General features: G+C 44.0%; 1 protein-coding gene across 1 annotated transcript; it reads left to right on the forward strand.

The window, feature by feature from the left end:
- Nucleotides 1-871: 871 nt before the first annotated feature.
- Nucleotides 872-2,567, forward strand: LOC149311363 (uncharacterized). The gene is made up of 2 exons (XM_089529498.1): nucleotides 872-1,796; nucleotides 2,515-2,567. Exons 1-2 carry the CDS (start codon nucleotides 872-874, stop codon nucleotides 2,565-2,567), a joined length of 978 nt encoding a protein of 325 aa, XP_089385624.1.
- Nucleotides 2,568-17,685: the final 15,118 nt, after the last annotated feature.

Below are 17,685 nucleotides of genomic sequence, written 5' to 3' on the forward strand. Positions count from 1 at the left end.
GAGCGCCCTCCTGGAGCCCATCTGTCGAAGAAGATACGTAACAACATTCTTCGAGGTTGCTACGTGGATGTTTTCACCTTGCTGCAGCCTAAAGGAAAGGAGGCGGTTGCAGTCACTTCAACTAAAAAGAACAGGCATGAGCCTAAGGTTGCTCCGGCTGAGCCTACTTTTTCTAATTGGTTGGAGGGCTTTACCATCTTTGCCGCTGTAGTGTCCATGGCGTTCCCTGAGCGTGCTTGGCATTTGCTTAGCCATCTGTTGAACGTGCAGCGCGCCAGGGCTTTCGCTGGAGATGCAGCTGCTATTTCCTATGATGCTGCATTTCGCCAACATGCATCACAGAACTCTCGTGAACGTTGGGACCTTCTTCATCATGAGATTTGGCTCTTGGAAGTGGGCACGTCAGCGAGGCCCAAGGGCTCTCAAAAAGGGCCTGTTAAAAAGGACTCCAAGTTTCTATCTTGTTGGGACTACAATTCTAGTCGTTGTACCCGTGTTAATTGTAAATATGAGCATTGCTGTTCCATTTGTAGAGGGTCCCACCCTAAATCTTCTTGTTCCCGTCCTGCTCAAGCTTCCCAGCCCTTTCGAGGCGGGCGCCCTGCTTCTGCAACCACCGGAAAAGGCGATGGGGCCGGGGGGCCGAGTGCCGGTCAAGCAGGGAGCCAAAAATAATTCGGTTGTTCCCACCCAGGCATTTTCGTTAGCCTTTTCTCCGGTAAATCCCAAGGTTCTTATTCCATTGCTGGAAGCTTATCCTGATAAGCAAGCTGCCTCTTATTTGGCCAATGGTTTTGTATTTGGGTTTAGGATTCCTGTTTCAGGTCATTTGGCACATTGGTTTCCCAAGAACTTGCTATCTGCCAGATCCATGCCTGAGGTACTCCGTTTAAAGATCAACAAGGAGATCCAGGCGGGGCGGGTTGCTGGCCCATTCCCTGCACCTCCTTTCGATAATTTTCATATCTCTCCTTTGGGTGTTGTACCCAAGAAAGCTCCTGGGGAGTTCAGGATAATTCATCACCTCTCTCACCCCCCAGGGTCTTCTGTCAATGATGCCATCCCTGATGAGCTTTGCTCAGTTAAATACGCTTCCTTTGATCATGCAGTTCGCTTAGTCAGGTCCTGCGGCCCAGGTGCACTTATGGCCAAGTGTGACATTCAGTCAGCCTTTAGACTCCTTCCGGTTCATCCGGACGATTTTCATTTCCTTGGTTTCCAATTTGAAGGTCAATTTTACTTTGACAAGGCTATGCCTATGGGTTGCTCCATAAGTTGCTCAGCATTTGAAACCTTTAGCACCTTTTTGGAGTGGGAGTTAAAGCATAGGGCGTCTTCTTCTTTGGTTACACATTATCTGGATGATTTTATGTTTGTGGGACCTGCTAATTCTAACATGTGTCTGGATTTATTAACTGCCTTTTCTTCCCTAGCTGCGGAAATTGGGGTTCCGCTTGCGGCTGACAAGACAGAGGGTCCAGCTAATGCTATGTCCTTTCTAGGCATTCAGTTAGATTCAGTCAATGGTTTTTCTTCTTTACCTCATTCAAAAATTGGTGTGCTGTGCGAACTTTTAGAGCAGGCCCTCCAGGCTCCCAAGCTCACGCTAAAGCAGGTACAATCCCTGCTGGGACATCTTAATTTTGCATGCAAGGTGGTGGCTCCTGGCAGAGCCTTTTGTGCTAGATTAGCCAGATCTTTAGCAGGTCCGCGGCTGCCTCACCATCACATTAGGATCACTAAAGGTGTTAAGGATGACCTTCGCATTTGGCTCCAATTTCTCAAGAGTTTCAACGGTATTGCCATTTGGCAGAGAACCTGGCACATTAATGACTCTTTGCAGGTTCATTCAGATGTAGCTGGGAGCATCGGTTTCGGTTTATTTTTCAATGGCCACTGGTGTGCTGAGCGCTGGCCTGAGGCCTGGCAAGGGTCAGACATTCTCAGAGATCTGACATTCTTGGAATTTTTTCCCATTGTTGTGGCCATTCAAATTTGGTGCACCCTTTTTTCAAACAAAAGAGTCCTTTTCTGGTGCGACAACCAAGCTGTGGTGTCAATTATCAACAAGCAGTCAGCAAAATCCCCCAGGGTCGTGAGTTTGTTAAGGAAGTTTGTGTTGTGTTGTTTGATTAACAATATTTCCTTCCTAGCTAAACATGTTCATGGAATAGATAACGGCATTGCTGATGCAATTTCTCGTTTTCAGTTTCAGCGATTTCGACAATTAGCCCCAGAGGCAGACCTTCAACCTACCCCATGTCCTGCTTCCATGTGGGAGGTTGGCTGTCAGAAATAATGGATGGGATTTTGGGATCCATTGCTCCTTCCACGTTAAAGACTTACAAAAATGCCATAAGAAAGCTGTCAGATTATTTTAATGACTCCGGAAATCAACACGTTTGGCCTTTGTCTACCGAGGTGGTGTTGCGTTTTTTAGTTTGGTTACGCCACAATAAGGTGGCTCCTAAGACAATGTCCATCCATTTGGCTGGTATTTCTTTTTTCTCTAAGGCTGGGGGATTTGCCGATCCATGTGCCTCTTTTTTGGTAAAAAGGACAGTTGAAGGTTGGAAGCGTGCTTATGCTGTTAATAAGGACACAAGACGTCCTATTTGTTTACAATTGCTCGGTAAAATTTGTGCTACTCTTCCTGTCATTTGTTCTTCTAAATACGAAGTTCAGCTGTTTTGTGCTGCATTTGCAGTGGCATTTTTTGGCGCCTTTCGTTTAGGCGAATTAGTTGCTGGGTCCAAGAGCGATTTGTCTGGCAGGGCACTGCGTGCTTCTGACTTAAATTTTATAAAGCACGGTGTCTCTTTAACTTTGCGTCGCTCCAAGTGCGACCAGTTAGGGGTTGGTCAGAATGTGGTGCTACGTCGCTTTCGTGGCTCCCCTGTTTGCCCAGTTAAAGCTCTTCGATTCTTCTGGGATGTTAGGCCTTCGTTGGCCGAATTTCTTTTCATACATGTGGATGGTTCTCCCCTGACAAGATACCAGTTTGTTTCTGTGCTCAGAATGGTCATTTCAAGTTTGGGACTCCCTGCCAGGGAGTTTGGTGGACATTCTTTTCGGATTGGTGCGGCCACTGCGGCCTCTGGGGCTGGCATGCCTGCCAGGGATATCAAGCAAGTGGGACGCTGGAGATCCAAGGCCTTTGTTGGCTACGTTCGCCCACATTTGGATCAATGTGGCGGACATTAAATCGCTCTTGGCAGGGTTGGCGGCAGGCCTCTGAGTAGGCCTTTTGTGGCGGCAGCATAGGCCAGGATCTGAACGTTGGTGGTACCAGGGCTATGGAGTTCTGGTTTGGGAGTCACAAGGTACCCGGGGGCGATGAGCGAAGGCGTCTGGCCATTGCGGGGGCCAGAACGCAGGTGCGCCTCCCGGTGACTAGGGGCTTTGTGAATTGGAGAACGCAAGGCATGGTTTGCGCTCAAGCGGTGTTCCTTAGCCCCTAGGTCATCCCAAGCACCGGGTAGGGACCCGGCTTTGGATAATCAATCAACAGGGTGGTTGTTTGATTGCACAGATCCTGACCTTATGCTTTGTGCCAACCCTACCAATGGTTTAATAAAGTTGTGGCCTTTCTCCCATATCGGTGTTCTGTGGTTATTTTGACAAGCACATGCAAGGCAATTATTATTATTATTTTGTTATAAAAAGAGGAGAAGGATTTCCTTGAAGCCTCAACAAAAGAGCTCCAAGGCTGCATCCACACTGCAGAAATAGTGCAGTTTGATAACACTTTAACTGCCCTGGCTCCATGCTATGGGATCCTGGTATTTGTAGTTTTGGAAGCTATTTAGCCATCTCTGCCAGACACAAGAAACTGAAGTGCAATTCCCACATCTCTTCATCATTTCATCATCTATTTCATGTTAGAAGTAAATTTTCTGAACTATTAAGCACTAACAAGAAAGTGGCTGACACTATGGCAACTAGGGTTGCCATAAGTGAGGACCTCCAAACTGGGACAAATGTAGGACAAATGCAGGACAACATTTTCAAATGTAGGACACATTTTATAAAAATGGAGGACACGCAAAAAAATTGAGGCTTTTTTAGAAATGTTAATATAAATGCATGTTTCTTAGGCATGATCAAAATGGAGGACATTTTGACATTATTCCTAGACAGATCACGGAAATGTACTTCCCTTTCTGGCCACCCCCTCTCCCCATTCCAAACAGCACATTTGAGCATTGAACATGGCTTTATTTTAACATTGCCTCTTGCATATTTCAGAGGCTTATTCCACAACCAAACCCTTTGGTCAAGGGACTTTGGTTTTTCTTCATTTTGACTTGTTTTGTCTGTATTCCTCCCCACTAAATAAAGGAGACATGAAATGGGTACAAGTTGTTAAACAAAAAAGTCTTGTGAGACTCTGTAGGCAAGAGGTGCACCATGTTAAGAACTGCATTAAGCACACTTAGGCTGCTGCCACACTGCTTTCACTCTCATCACTCCATCCTATGGAATCCTGGGATTTGTAGTTTGTTGTGGTGCCAAGGCTGGGCTTTGAAATCTCAGGCATAAGAGAGGCAAAAGGCTTGGGCTGCATCTACACTGGAGAAATAATCTGGTTTGAGACCACTTTAACTGTCTTGCCTGAATCCAGCACCACAGCAGAATGGCAGTTAAGCCCTGGAAAGCTCTCTGACCAAGGTGACCAATGCCCTCACCCCAAAATGTAGGGCACCCAAGCAAAAAAATGTAAATAAAAGCTAAAAACACCCATGTAATTATAAATCCATGCTTCTTAGCCATGATCCAAATGGAGGACCTTTTGAAATTTGACAGAAGAGGACATGTCCTGGAAAAGGAGGAGGATGCCTGGTCACCTTGTCTCTGGTCCAAAACACACTGCAGAAATAAAACACAGCTGGACTGAAATGCCCAGAGTTCCTCACCAAAGCTGCATCCACACTGAGGAAATAATCCAGTTTGAGAGTGACTTAACTGTCCTGGGTTAGTGCTGGGGAATGCTGGGAATTGTAGTACACTGTGGCCCCAGAGCTATCTCTGACAGGGAGTCCCATAACCCTCCAAACGTAGTTGAACTGCAGTGCCCAGAATGCCTCCCCAGGTGCATCCACACTGAGGAAATGGTCCAGTTTGAGACTGCTCAGTGCTGGGAATTGTAGTCTATTGTGGCCTCAGAGCCATGACTGACAGAGAAGTCTGAATGTCTCCCAAACACTCGCATTCCCAGGATTCCCTAGCACTGAGTTAAAGCAGTCTCAAAGTGGGTTATTATTCCTGCAGTGTGTGTGTGAGATATAAAAGCTAGGGACTGGATTCATTTGGAGGATCTCTGTGTCCAAAACACACTGCTTGGACTGCCAGGGCTCAGTGCTATGGAATCCTGGGAATTGTAGTTTATTGTGGCACCAGAGCTCTCTGACAGAGAAGGCCAAATGCCTCACAGACCCCAGAATTCCAGAGCATTGAGCTTTGGCAGTTAAAGGGGTCTCAAAGTGCAGGGGGGGGGGGAGAGAAAAGCCAGGGAGTGTGAATGAGCTCTGAGAGGAAGAGGAGAAGGAGGGAGGGAGCCAAGGGAAGTGGCCAGGACCACCAGAGGAGCCCCTGCTTTTCCTCATCATCACAGCCTTCTCACTGCTGGCAAGAGGCTCTGCCCCCAGCCAGGCAACGCCTCCATTCAGTCTCCTTTTGTCAAAAGAGCTCTGGTGCCACAAGAAACTACAATTCCCAGAATCCCATAGCACTGAGCCATGGATGTTTAAGGGGGGAGTCAAACTATTTCTGCAGCCTTTGCTACCCCAAAGCCTTCTATTATTTACCAGCAACTTGCAAGGCAAAAATCTCTTCCTTCCAAGCCCTTGAAAACCAACCCAAGGGGAGGGGGGCTGATTGCTTCTTTCCCATTGGTCAGCTTCGGGAGAAATTTGCATATTACAAGGAAAGGTGTTTAGGGCCTCAAAAACGACCCTGTGATAAAGAATTACAAGAATACTGAGTGGTAAACATTTAAAAGATGAGGAGGCATTTAGACTCCCAGGGAAACAGGAACGATTGATGGCCTTTTTTTCTTTGCTCACTGTAACCTGAAAGTAATGCCTTTTGCAGGGTATATACACCAAGTGGGCTGGCAATAGCTCTGAGTGGCAGATGTCTTTAAGACCTGCTCTCTAGGCTTAAGTCAGGCAGGGAGGCGGGGAGGGTGGCACACAGCCATGGGGAGGGAGGGGTGGAGCTGCCTCCAGGGCCTTGCTGGGGGGGGGAGGTCCTGGGGGAGGGGCCAAGCTGGGGCGGGACTGTGTGGCCCCACCCCAAACCGGGAAAGTCCCGCCCCCAGGCGGGATATGGCAAGCCTAATGGCAACTCAGATGGTGACAGAGGTATTAAAAGGGTAAGGTTTAATAACCCTCCAGGTCTGCTTCTGGTGTTGGCTCCACTGCAGGAGTGGTGGTGGGGTGAGGTTGGGTAAAGCCTTTAATGCCTTTGCCTCTAGAAGGATGGAGAGTGGGAGGTTTTCTGTTCCAAACTCACTCTGCCTCTCATGTGGACCAGGGAGGTGCTGGTGCTGCTGCAGCTGCAGCCACTGCTGGAGTAAGCCCACAAACTTCTTCCCTCAGCCTCATTTATTTCATTTCTGTGCCACCTTTCCCCCCAGAAAAGGACCCAAGGCAGTTTGGTTTTTATGGTTGACACCACTTTAACTTCCATTATAGCTCTGTGCTAAGGAATCTTGGGATTTGTAGTTTTGAGGAGCTGTTTAGCCATCTCTGTCAGGTGCCACAACAAACTTCAAATCCCAGCATTCCACAGCATGGAGCCAAGGGCAGTTAAAGTGGCATCAAACTGGATTATTTCTTTAGTGCAGATGCAAACGGAGTCCTTCCTCTCAAGCTGTTCACATCAGATAAATTCAGGTTGATAAAGCAAAGTGCAGCTGCTCAAGCAATAAGCGGCAGCCACTCTGTTCATGCTCAGAGACACTCAGAGGAGGGCAAAAAAGGGGCTACTTAAGGATGAGCTTATGAAACGTGAATGGGTTTAATGGTTGGACTCAAGTAGCTTCAATATATACCATTATACATATATAAACATACCAAACTTTGAAAAACTCCAAAATACATCTAGTCCTCAGCATTTTGGATAAGGGAGATTCAACCTGTAGTTGATTATTGTTATTAGAAGTCACCTTTTCTTTCTTTGATATTTCCTTTTAGAGCCTTCCTTCTCCCTTCCTTCCTTTTTCTTCCTTTCTTCCCCTTCCTTCCTTCCTTCCTTCCTTCCTTCCTTCTTTCTTTCCTTTCTCTTCCTTCCTTCCTTTAGTTCTCCCTCCTCCTCCTCCTCCTCCTCTCCCGAACGGAGACCTTTTTCTGGGAAAAGCACAGAGGAGGAGGGATAGGGAAAGAGGGGCAAAGATGTTGCCAGGAGGGAGACCAGCCCTCTCCCCTCCCTCCCTCTCTCTCTCTCTCTCCTGAGTCTGCTCCGATGGAAGGAGGAAGCAGGAGGAAGGAGCTTGAACAGGCACTGCCCCCCCTCCAGACCCCTCGGACCCCTCCCTTCGCTATGTTCCTGCTCCCCCCCTCTCTCTGAGCCTCCCTGCTCCCTGAGACTTTTTTCCCCTTTTCCCTTGGAGTCCGTGCTTTTGATGGAGGGGAGGAGGAGGGGAAGGAAGGAGCTTGGATATCCCCATTTCTGATGGGGGGGGGGGGGTCCGGACCCCCCCAACCCCCCCCCCCCGGCTACGTCACTGGCCCCCCATTCTGTGAGATGAGAATGAATAATATTTTTCCTATAAAGGGATGTTGAAGGAGGGCAATCTACAAACATTAGATGCCCTTGTGCTCCCTTGGAATCAATACTAGGATCTTGGACCTAAGATACTGACTATTTAATTCAAATCAATATATTAAATCCAGCTTTTCTCGAGGGGTTTCATGCCTAGATTTTATTGCTTTCTCTGTGTGATTCTAATCTGAGTGAAAAGAGAAGCCTGAAGAGAATGTAGATGTTGCCACGCTCCTTTCTGCAGTTCATTCCTGTCTAAATCCTGATGCAGTTACCAAGCAATCCTATACCTTCTTGGGTCCCAGTCTCTCAAAGGCCCATTACAAACGGGCACCCTAGGGCGGACTCAGTCTGTGCTAGGGTTAGAAAGGGTCGTCTCTTCCAGATGCCCCTAACCCTAGCACAGACTGAGTCCGTAACAAATGGCGGCAGCCGTTCCACACGGCCGCCACCATCTTGACATAACGGACGCTCTGCGTACGCACATCACGCCCCGGAAGTGACTCCGCGAGTGCGCGACTAGCGCCTCGCGGCGTCTTTTCCGGGGCCCAGGAAGGAGCACGATTTCCGCGCTCCTTCCTCGGAGCGTCCGGGAGCCGCGCGGTTTAAAGGCTGCGGTTCCCGGACGCTGCAAGCGGAGGCAGAGCCAGACCGCCGCTTCTCAGCGGTATGTAACCCACCAAAATTTCCTTTCCCATCCAATCCACATCTTTTTTTTTCACTGTCACCTTTGTACAGCATACAGTGAGGGAGTCCATCTTTTTTCTTCTTGTGAAAATGAAGGCACAGTTTTTTCCAATTCCTAGTACGTCGTCCCCTCTGGAAATACTCTCTGGCTCAAACAGGGGCCCTTTCATACTACTCAATCACACCGGGTTCTCGACCCGGCCCGGCAGGAAACGGAACGAGTGGGGGACGGATTTTACCGCACACACACGTCCCTCACTCGTTCCGTTCCCCCTCTCTTCCCTTCCCATTCCGTTCCAGAGGGAACACTTTTTGAGAACTGTTCAGAACAGTTCTCAAAAATTTCCCCCTCTGGAACGGATTAAGAACGGAAGAGAGGGGGAACGGAACGAATGAGGGACGGGTGCATGGGGTAAAATCCATCCCCCACTTGTTCAGAACGGAACAGAAGGATGCAGAGCGATAATCTAATGATATAAGGCAACAATTTCACTTTAACTGCCATGGTTCCATCCTGTGGAATCTTGGACTTTGTAGTTTGGGGAACACTACAGCTCTTGGGCTGAGAATTCTAAATATCTGTCCAAAAACTATGAATCTCAGAATTTGCAGGATGGAGCCATGGTAGCTAAAGTGAATCATAATGCTGTAAATGTGTAGTATGAAAAGGCCTACAGTTGCTCCTCTCCTTCTTCACTCTGACCTGTCTCCTTACAAGGGGAGAGGAGAGCCCCATTCTGCAATCTCTGATGGTTCTCCCATTCAGAATACACCAGAGATATTTCTCCAGCAACACATCACCTCCCAGCTATTAGATTCCATTAAATATATCCATTAAGGACTTATTAACCAGGAAGATTTGTCTAATAAAGGAATGGCTGTCTGGCCATCATAATAGTAGCTTAAGTAAATAAATGACTAAGTCAATAAATGGAACAAAATTGACTCTAAGTAGGCAAAGAACACAAGTAGCCACTTCTTGGTTCTTTTTATTGGCTTTTTTAAACAAGACTATTTTATTGCACCATCTTCTTATTTTTGTACATAAAAATGATGGATGATGTCTCCTGCGCTTCTGATTGTAATGTGAAACAACTGCTACCGTGCCTTTTTAATGTGTTTGATAATGAGTAGATTATTTGCTTTGTATACATTGGGGGTAGACACCAAGCACACAGCCATCAACATCTTGGTTTGTGTAGCCCACAGCCCACCTGCCATTATCAAATTAGAGGGGTTCTGTTACACATAGCTCAGATCTGCTGCAGAAAAAGAAGCAATAGTAGTTATAGTATCATCATCATACCTTTTCCCTGCTTTGAGACTTAAGGCAGTTTACAAATATTTAAAACAGATACAGCTAAAAAAATTACAACATACAAAAGTTCAAAATATAATTAAACTGCGAAGAAAAATAAAAGAGTGAAAGCAACCCATTTAAAAAAAATTAAAAAGAACAATGGAAACGAAGAGCAGAGCACATGAAAGGCCCCTTCTTCCTTAGCTGTCAACCCTCAAAGATGTCTTGAAACAAAAAGGTCTTCAAATGTCTACAAAAAATATAGCAAGGAGAGTGCTAGTCTAATATTACTAGGAAGGAAGTTCCAGATCTTGAGAGCAGCCATGGAGAAGGTCCTCACCCTTATCACACCAGATGTACCTGTGAGGATGGAGGGACAGAGACAAAGTCCTCCCCAGAAGATCCCAACACAGGCTCTTATAGGGAGAAACACACCACCTGCTTCTTCTCCCGCTTGGCTACTATGCAGCCAAAGAAGGGTTTGTGCTTGTTTCAGAAGGTGTGTGAGGTGGTGGGAGTAGGAAAAGAGCCCTGGCTTTTCCTAGGCAGAACTATGAAAGGGCTGACTCTCCATCATGACATGGAAAGTCTGCCCAAGAAACCACATTAACCTACATCCTACCCTTGGTATCTCTAGCTCAGAATCATTGGCAAACTACTCAGTTCCTGCCATTGCATAAAACACGAGAGAATTGTGTGATTGTTTTTTTACACACACTCTCCCCACATCTCTTCCTGTGTCTCACCTTTCCAGTACTTGGGAGTTCTGTTTTTGGAACCGGTATACACAAACTTGATCCCTGCTTTACGTTGACTGAGCCCTTTTGCTGCTTTCAGTTGAGCTACTAAAATTGCCCTATTGAATATTGAATATTAATTGTGGGTGCCCCTCCCCAAATTTGGGTAACAAAGATGCAACATGAAGATGCAATTTTGTCTTAGCATATTGCTTGCATATACCTATTGGCCAGTGGAGTACCACAGCAGAGAAGGCCCTCTAAAACATCTTTGTATCATGTATTGCTCCTAGTGATGGGACAGGGAGGAGGACCTTTCCAGAACAGTGGCATCACAAGGGTTAGCACCACCAGATGCGGTCATTTATGGTGTCAACCCCCCCCCCAACCTCCTCCCATACCACACCATACAGAATCCTAGCCCTGTTTAAATATTTGAAGGGATATCGAGGATGGAGCAAGATTGTTTTCTGCTGCTCCAGAGAACAGGACCCAGAACAATGGATGCGAGCTACAGGAAAAGAGATTCCACCTAAAATTAGGAGGAACTTCCTGATAGTAAGGGCTCTTCAACAGTGGAACACACTCCCTTGGAAAGCAGTGGCGTCTCCTTCGGAGGCTTTAAACAGAGGCTGGATGGCCATCTGTCAGGGATGCTTTAATTGTGTGTTCTTGCATCGCAAAATGGGGTTGGATTGGATGGTCATTGTGGTCTCTTTCAACTCTGATTCTATGATCTATGATCTATTTTTTTTTTGTACTAACATTACTCATAAACTGTAATTCCTGTATATCACTGGCTATAACAGTAATAGTTGTAATATAAATAATTAGCAAAATTAAAATTATACCTTTAAATTAATATTATAAGCACAGCTTACATGTATTGACGTGTACATAGTTTCATGGGTGCGAGTGAAAATTTGGTAAGGCAATGTTTTCAAAGAACATAATAAACATTTTAAATTGGAGTATAGCTAAATCTCTCAGTCAGTGCTTGACAGAAGATTAAACATTACTACTGCTAGTAATGACACAAACTTATTGGGCTAATATTCATTCCTGCAAAACCAACTCTCCTCTTCCCTTCTCGGAGCCAAAATATCCTACCTAAATGCCTGCTATACAGATCTACCAGTGATTTAGTGGGCGCCTAATTGGTGCTTCGTTTTAAATAAGATTAGAGACTCCATAATTGTTCAGTTTGGGATCCTTAAATAGAGCTTAGTTAAGTCCACTGTATTCATTTCAAGCTCTCTGCTTTCTAAAATTTATGGACCTCATCAGTATCCTTCAGGGATATGGGGCCTGGCAGGAGGTGGATGGGAGGGGAGAGAGGCTGCATTGAACGCAATACACCTTTCTACCCATTGACTGCTTAATTGCCTGCAGTTGCCATTGGCATGCCAAACAGAAGGCTTTTCTAAGTAATTGAAACATTAGTGTGTGACAGAAAATCAATATCATTCTAATAAGAAACAAAAGTGCTGTATTGTGCAGCATAAGCAAATGAAGCGAATTTAGATTATGGGCCTGTCTTCTCAAGCCATACTCCATTGATCAGCAGATTACTAGATCTTTTTTCTGTAATAATGGAATTGTGTTTTGTTGGTTTTTTTTGTTTTGTTTTTGCAACAGAGTGGGCTTCTCCTACCCTCTTCCATTCCCACTGTCTCCTTCCTCAAAATATTCTTTTTTTTTTTCTTGTATGGAACAAGAACATGGACAGGTAAGTAGTGTTGCTAAAATTTTAGTTTGAGAACTGTCAATTATTCACCTCGATTAAAAAGGGTAATAGGTTCTATTGATTTCTTCTCATCCACAGGTGGTTTGTGCCTAAGCATTTCAGTGTTTTGCTAACTAGAATGTCATTACCTGCACAATTCTTTAGATTCTATTTTAAAGAGCTGCTCAGAGGCCCAACATTAAGCTACTCTGCTCAGCTTCAGTGGTAACCCATACCAGGTAGCACAAATGATGTCTGGTGGGCAGAAAATGTGGTCTGCTAGTCAGTCATCCATTCTGTGTTGCAGAGGCCATTGGTACACCACAATGGGCCCATGACTGCAGTTCAAGGGTGAAGAAGCTGCATCTCATAGCTCACATGTGGCCTCAATGCACCACTTTGACCCTTCCCTTCGTTTCACTTTTTTCCTCTGAAAAATTGACAAGTAGCTTCCCCAGAAGTGCCAGTGTCACTCTTATGGGTTATTGGTTTGGCCCAAATGGTGGGGAAACCCTAAGGAAGGGACTGTGGATATTGAGTTCAGAAAGAGAGGTGGAAGGGAGAGGAGATATGCTTGCCACGGATAAGAATTGAGGTCTTGGCACCTTGCAATATGATTTTAATGCATGGATTCAGGTGGGAATGGAAAGGTAATTCCCTATAGTGGACTAATGTTGTATCATGTGTTTGTATCTATTCTGTACTTTTATTTCGGGACTGAAGTTGCTCGTCGTAACTGCTGAGCAGCAAGATTTCTGTAAGCAAGTCCTGCACTGGTGTTTAAAGGAATACAGTGTACATGGAACTTTGGGAGACTGCATATCTGCTGGTTCCCTGTAGAACTTGTTTCATACCCTCCAACTTTTCAGAGATGAAAGCTGGGAGATGTGTGACCAAACAGCATCAGAGTGTGGTCAAGATGGCAAAAATGATTAATGAAGAACACACAAGCACAGAGAGGCTATTGTTAAATTTTCTACAAACATATAAAATACACTGTTCAACTTGCCAACATGTACATACATACCTTCTAACAGAAATTGTTGGAGTTGTATAAGACACCATCCGAAGAACCGGACTATTAAGCAAAAAGAATAGGCTTTCTTTCTTATTTATACTGTACATCAACCTAGGTATTCAGGAGAGAAAAGAAGCCAATGATTTCTCTGAATATCTGATGCAGTTGCTCTAAATGTTTCATTAGTTTGCTTCCCATGTCTATCATATTTGTCTTTATATGTAAATTCTCTTTTCGCTACCTGTGGTCATGTATAAATAAGAAAGAATGATAGATTCTTGTTCTCCTTGCTTAATGGTCTGATTCTTTGGAGAGTGTCTTATACAACCCCAGAAATTTGTTTGAAGATATGTATGTACACTTTGACATATTAGACAATGTATTTTATATTTTTGTAAAGAATATAACTGATCTTGTATTATCCAGGTTATTATATGTAAATATTTTTACTTATATTGTATAGTGTAGACACTGAAGAGGACCAATTCTGAGGCCAGAACATGATGGGCTTTTTAAAGTAATAAGAAAATAAAGAAGTGACCATCTGTTATCACATAGAGCCTATCTTCTATTTTGCTTTTGTTGGAATATGTGCTTATCACATCTCTCCTTTGGAAGACTTACTTAGAACAGGCACTTAGGTTTACAGTTGATACAGTTTGAAACCAGGGGGAAGTAGTCCAAGGGAATGTATTATATCCAACCCTTCTCCCTTGTGAGGATCCCTGTCACATGCTTGGGGACAACAGACTCTTCCCTCATTTGACTGTGACATGGCAACAAGTATACCTGTGCACCCCAGCAGTATGAACATCTACAGCTGTCCTTAGTTATGATCAAGTTGGTTGCACTATTCATGTTTATTTAGTTATATTGACTGTGATTCTGATACATTTATTAATTTATACTTATTGATACCTGCTCCTGGCTTCCTTCTACAATAAACAATTAAATAACTAAATGCATAAATATAAACAATATTTAATAAATATAAATAAAAAAGAATGAATATTTCATATATTATTTTTATAACCTTCATATAGTAAGGCTCTTATCTTAGAAAAAGAAGTCCTGGTTTTATTACATTGTTGTTCGAAACAGCTGAAATAAAACTCTCAGAATGTGGCATAAATAGTTTATGAATGATTTCAAAACATTTACAGTATCTTTATAGATGAGCAGTCAGCATCTGCCATAGAGTACTAATGGGAAAGCAATAAAGGAAAAGGCCTGTACTCAACTTTCTTTAATGTTTGGGACTCCAAATGATCTGTAACGTTAACAGGAGCAATGCAGAGAATACATGCCATTTAAATTACTGGAGTTGAAGGCATAACTACATGCTGCCTACAGCAAACCCATGCCTGTTACTTGTAAGTCTCAATGCATTAAGTGGTACTTATTTCCAAACAAACATGAATAGGATTGCAATTGCAATCTCTGTGCACCGGATGGGCTCAAGGGGTTGCTAACATGTTGGAAATGAAGAAACATGCAGCCATGCTTGTACAAAGAAGTAAGTGCCTACATGTCTAGTAAAGGTAGAGACAGGTGATATATTCCCTCTTGTCTTGTCTGATCTACTCTGCCTGATGTTCTCAGGTAAGAAGGGCCCCTTCTTCTCAGCAGTCTTTGCCTGTAGCTAGCAGACCCTACATTCCCCAAGTGTCAGATGTGCCATTTCATTAATGAACACTTATCTTCATTTAAGATCGTCTTAACTAATTCAAAGCAGCCAGTCTCTTCAGAGATTGCCTGTGATGTGAGGACTCTGTTATGATCACCTAGCATTCCCCTTCTCTGCAGGATTTTCCCATTCATATCCATATTCACTGAATAACCAAAAGTGTGCCAAGGAGATTCCACCTCAACATTAGGAAGAACTTCCTGACAGTGAGCTGATTGACAGTGGAACACGCTCCCTCAGAGTGTAGTGGAGTTTCCTTCTTTGGAAGTTTTTAAACAGGCTGGATGACCATCTGTCAGGCATCCTTTGATTGTGGGTTCCTGCATGGCAGAATGGGGTTGGACTGGCTAGTCCTTGAGGTCTCTCCCAACTCCATGATTCTATGAAAACAGACAGTTGGTTTCCCTGTAGATCTATGCAAAGTGCGGGGTGTTTCTGGGCATTTTGTGTTGGCAAGCAAATAATGATCAAGATCTATAAAGTTCTGCCAGTGTACTTATGGGGGAGGTCACAAGGGCTATGGCTGCTCATTTTTTCCATCTGAGCAATGGCAGCCAAATGATGTCAGGGCAAAACTCCGTTCCCCAATCACTGATCAGCTGAGTAGTGAGCTCTGGCACTGCTTGGCTACCATTATGCAGCCAAGAAAAAGGTATTGTACAAAAGATACTAGAGTGGATACCTCTTTATTATTTGGGATACCTCCCAAAATGACTTAGACTGGCCTAACTAACGGGTTACACTAGCATAAGTTGTCAAGAGGATACTGATCAATAGCTATCTAAGCAGATAGGCTAATAAAAAGATTAGGAACACGTTGTGTCCAGAAATTGGTCCAGATTTTCATGTGGAATCAAATGTGGGTAAGAGTCCTCCAGCAATAGCAATAACAATAGCACTTTACATTTCTATACCATTTCATAGTGGACTCAGCACTCTCTAAGTGGTTTATAATCTGTAAACCAATTGCCCTCAACAAGCTGGGTACTCATTTTACTGATGTACGAAAGGATGGAAGGCTGAGTCAACCTTGGAGCCCAGGGATTGAACTCATAACATTGTGGCTGCAATACTAGCATTTAACCACTGTGCCACCAGGGCTCATATTAATGAGTAACAGCACAAGGGACAGGCCACGTTACTAAGGACAGCAAAAAATAGCAGATTTTACTCTCTGCAAACTATTTTAATTTGGATTCTCTCTGATGAGCATTCAAAAATGAAGTAACTTTTTCTCGAAAGGGGCAGAATTTGGAAAAGTTGCCTTTTTTGGATTACAAGTCCTCTGGTCCCTCTGGATTCCCACTGAGGAAATAGTTGAGAGGCTTGAGCAAAGTCCCTGACAGAGTCGCCCCTCATGGCTCTCTGCCATGTTAAAGTTAGGCCAGCTTATCCATGCTGTAGCCATAGTGAGGGTTTGGGTGTGAGAGGAGAGGTGTGAGCAGCTGTGGGAAATTGTTGTGTGTGAACCAAGGTCATATACTTCCATATACTTCCCTCCATGGGAATGGAATGTGAAGAGAGAAGGGAGTGAATCTAGAGTGGGTAAAGAAATGAAACTTAGCTTGTTAACTCAGGTCTGGCAAAGGATGAGCTCTGGTGCTGATCTCTTCAATGTACTCTTTCTGGTTTCCTCAATAATAATAATAATAATAATAATAATAATAATAATAATTATTATTATTTATATCCTGCCTCTTCCGTTTTGAGGATCGAGGCGGGTAACAGCAAAGTTTATATAATATACAACAATAAAAACAGCAAGCCCCACAAGACCCCACCCCAACCCTCCCTCCATGAAGTGTGTTCATTGAGTTGGATAGAGATGGGGAAACTGAAGTTCTTCCTTACAGATTTGCCACAAAGACTGGAGATGGGGGAACATAATTTAGAAGGAAGCAACCCAGCGCCCTCCAGATTTTGGGGTTTCAGCACCCCTAAATCCTGCAACCACTGGCCAAGGAGGCTGAGTATAATTAAATCTGTAAACACCTGGGAGGCATCAGATAATCGACCCTTCATTATTTTGCTTACTGACTTCACATATAATGCTACAAGAAAGAGAAACATGTATGGACAGATGAAGTGAGCTGTGAACAGCTAAGGCATGATGAATTCAATTGAACCCATAATGAAAATCAGATCATCATACTCCTAATCTTTACCACTACCCCAAACATCATTTTAAATCCCTTATTGTTTACCCTTGAGTCTTTTCTAAACTTTGCAATGTAAGACTCCAGCTTTTTCTCTGTGTATTTCGGTCTACTGGGAAAACAGTTCTTCACAGTCCTTGTTACATGTACATTCCATTTATCCTCTATATCAGAGATAGAGTAAAAACAAACAAAGCCAGAGTGAAAATAAATAAAGCCAAGAAAACAAACACTACAAAGCCCATAGCAAACAAACATTGTTATTTATGCATGCTGCTTGGCTGAAGCCTGTCTTTTGGTCTTATTTGAAAAGAGTAGAGAGGAAAGGAGGTGGGGTCAGCTAAGGTTGCCAGAGGATAGTTGCAGGACTATCATTCTGGGCAATTTAATTGTCAGCATGGACTCATGGTTTTTCTGGGCCATTGTGCTTAAACTGACAGATTTCATTTATGAACCAGACAGTCATGTGCCCCCAAAATCCATAAAATACTGTATTAAAGGCTAACAGGCATATAAATAGGTAACAATATATTCTTCTGTTTTAAAAAAATGCAAATGCCTGGCCTAACTTTGGTTAACAAAAGTAATTATGACCTCAACACACAGA

The sequence above is a fragment of the Sceloporus occidentalis genome, unplaced genomic scaffold, assembly GCF_023333645.1.
Source record: "Sceloporus occidentalis isolate IW3139 unplaced genomic scaffold, rSceOcc1.0.p SCAF_6, whole genome shotgun sequence".
NCBI lineage: Eukaryota > Metazoa > Chordata > Lepidosauria > Squamata > Phrynosomatidae > Sceloporus > Sceloporus occidentalis.

Excerpts from the sequence above, each read along its gene's own strand:
- LOC149311363 (XM_089529498.1), top strand. The coding sequence starts at position 872 with ATGCCTGAGGTACTCCGTTTAAAGATCAACAAGGAGATCCAGGCGGGG. Across the intron at positions 1,797-2,514 it reads ATTTCTCAAGAGTTTCAACG|GCTGGGGGATTTGCCGATCC; the intron begins GTATTGCCATTT and ends TTTTTCTCTAAG.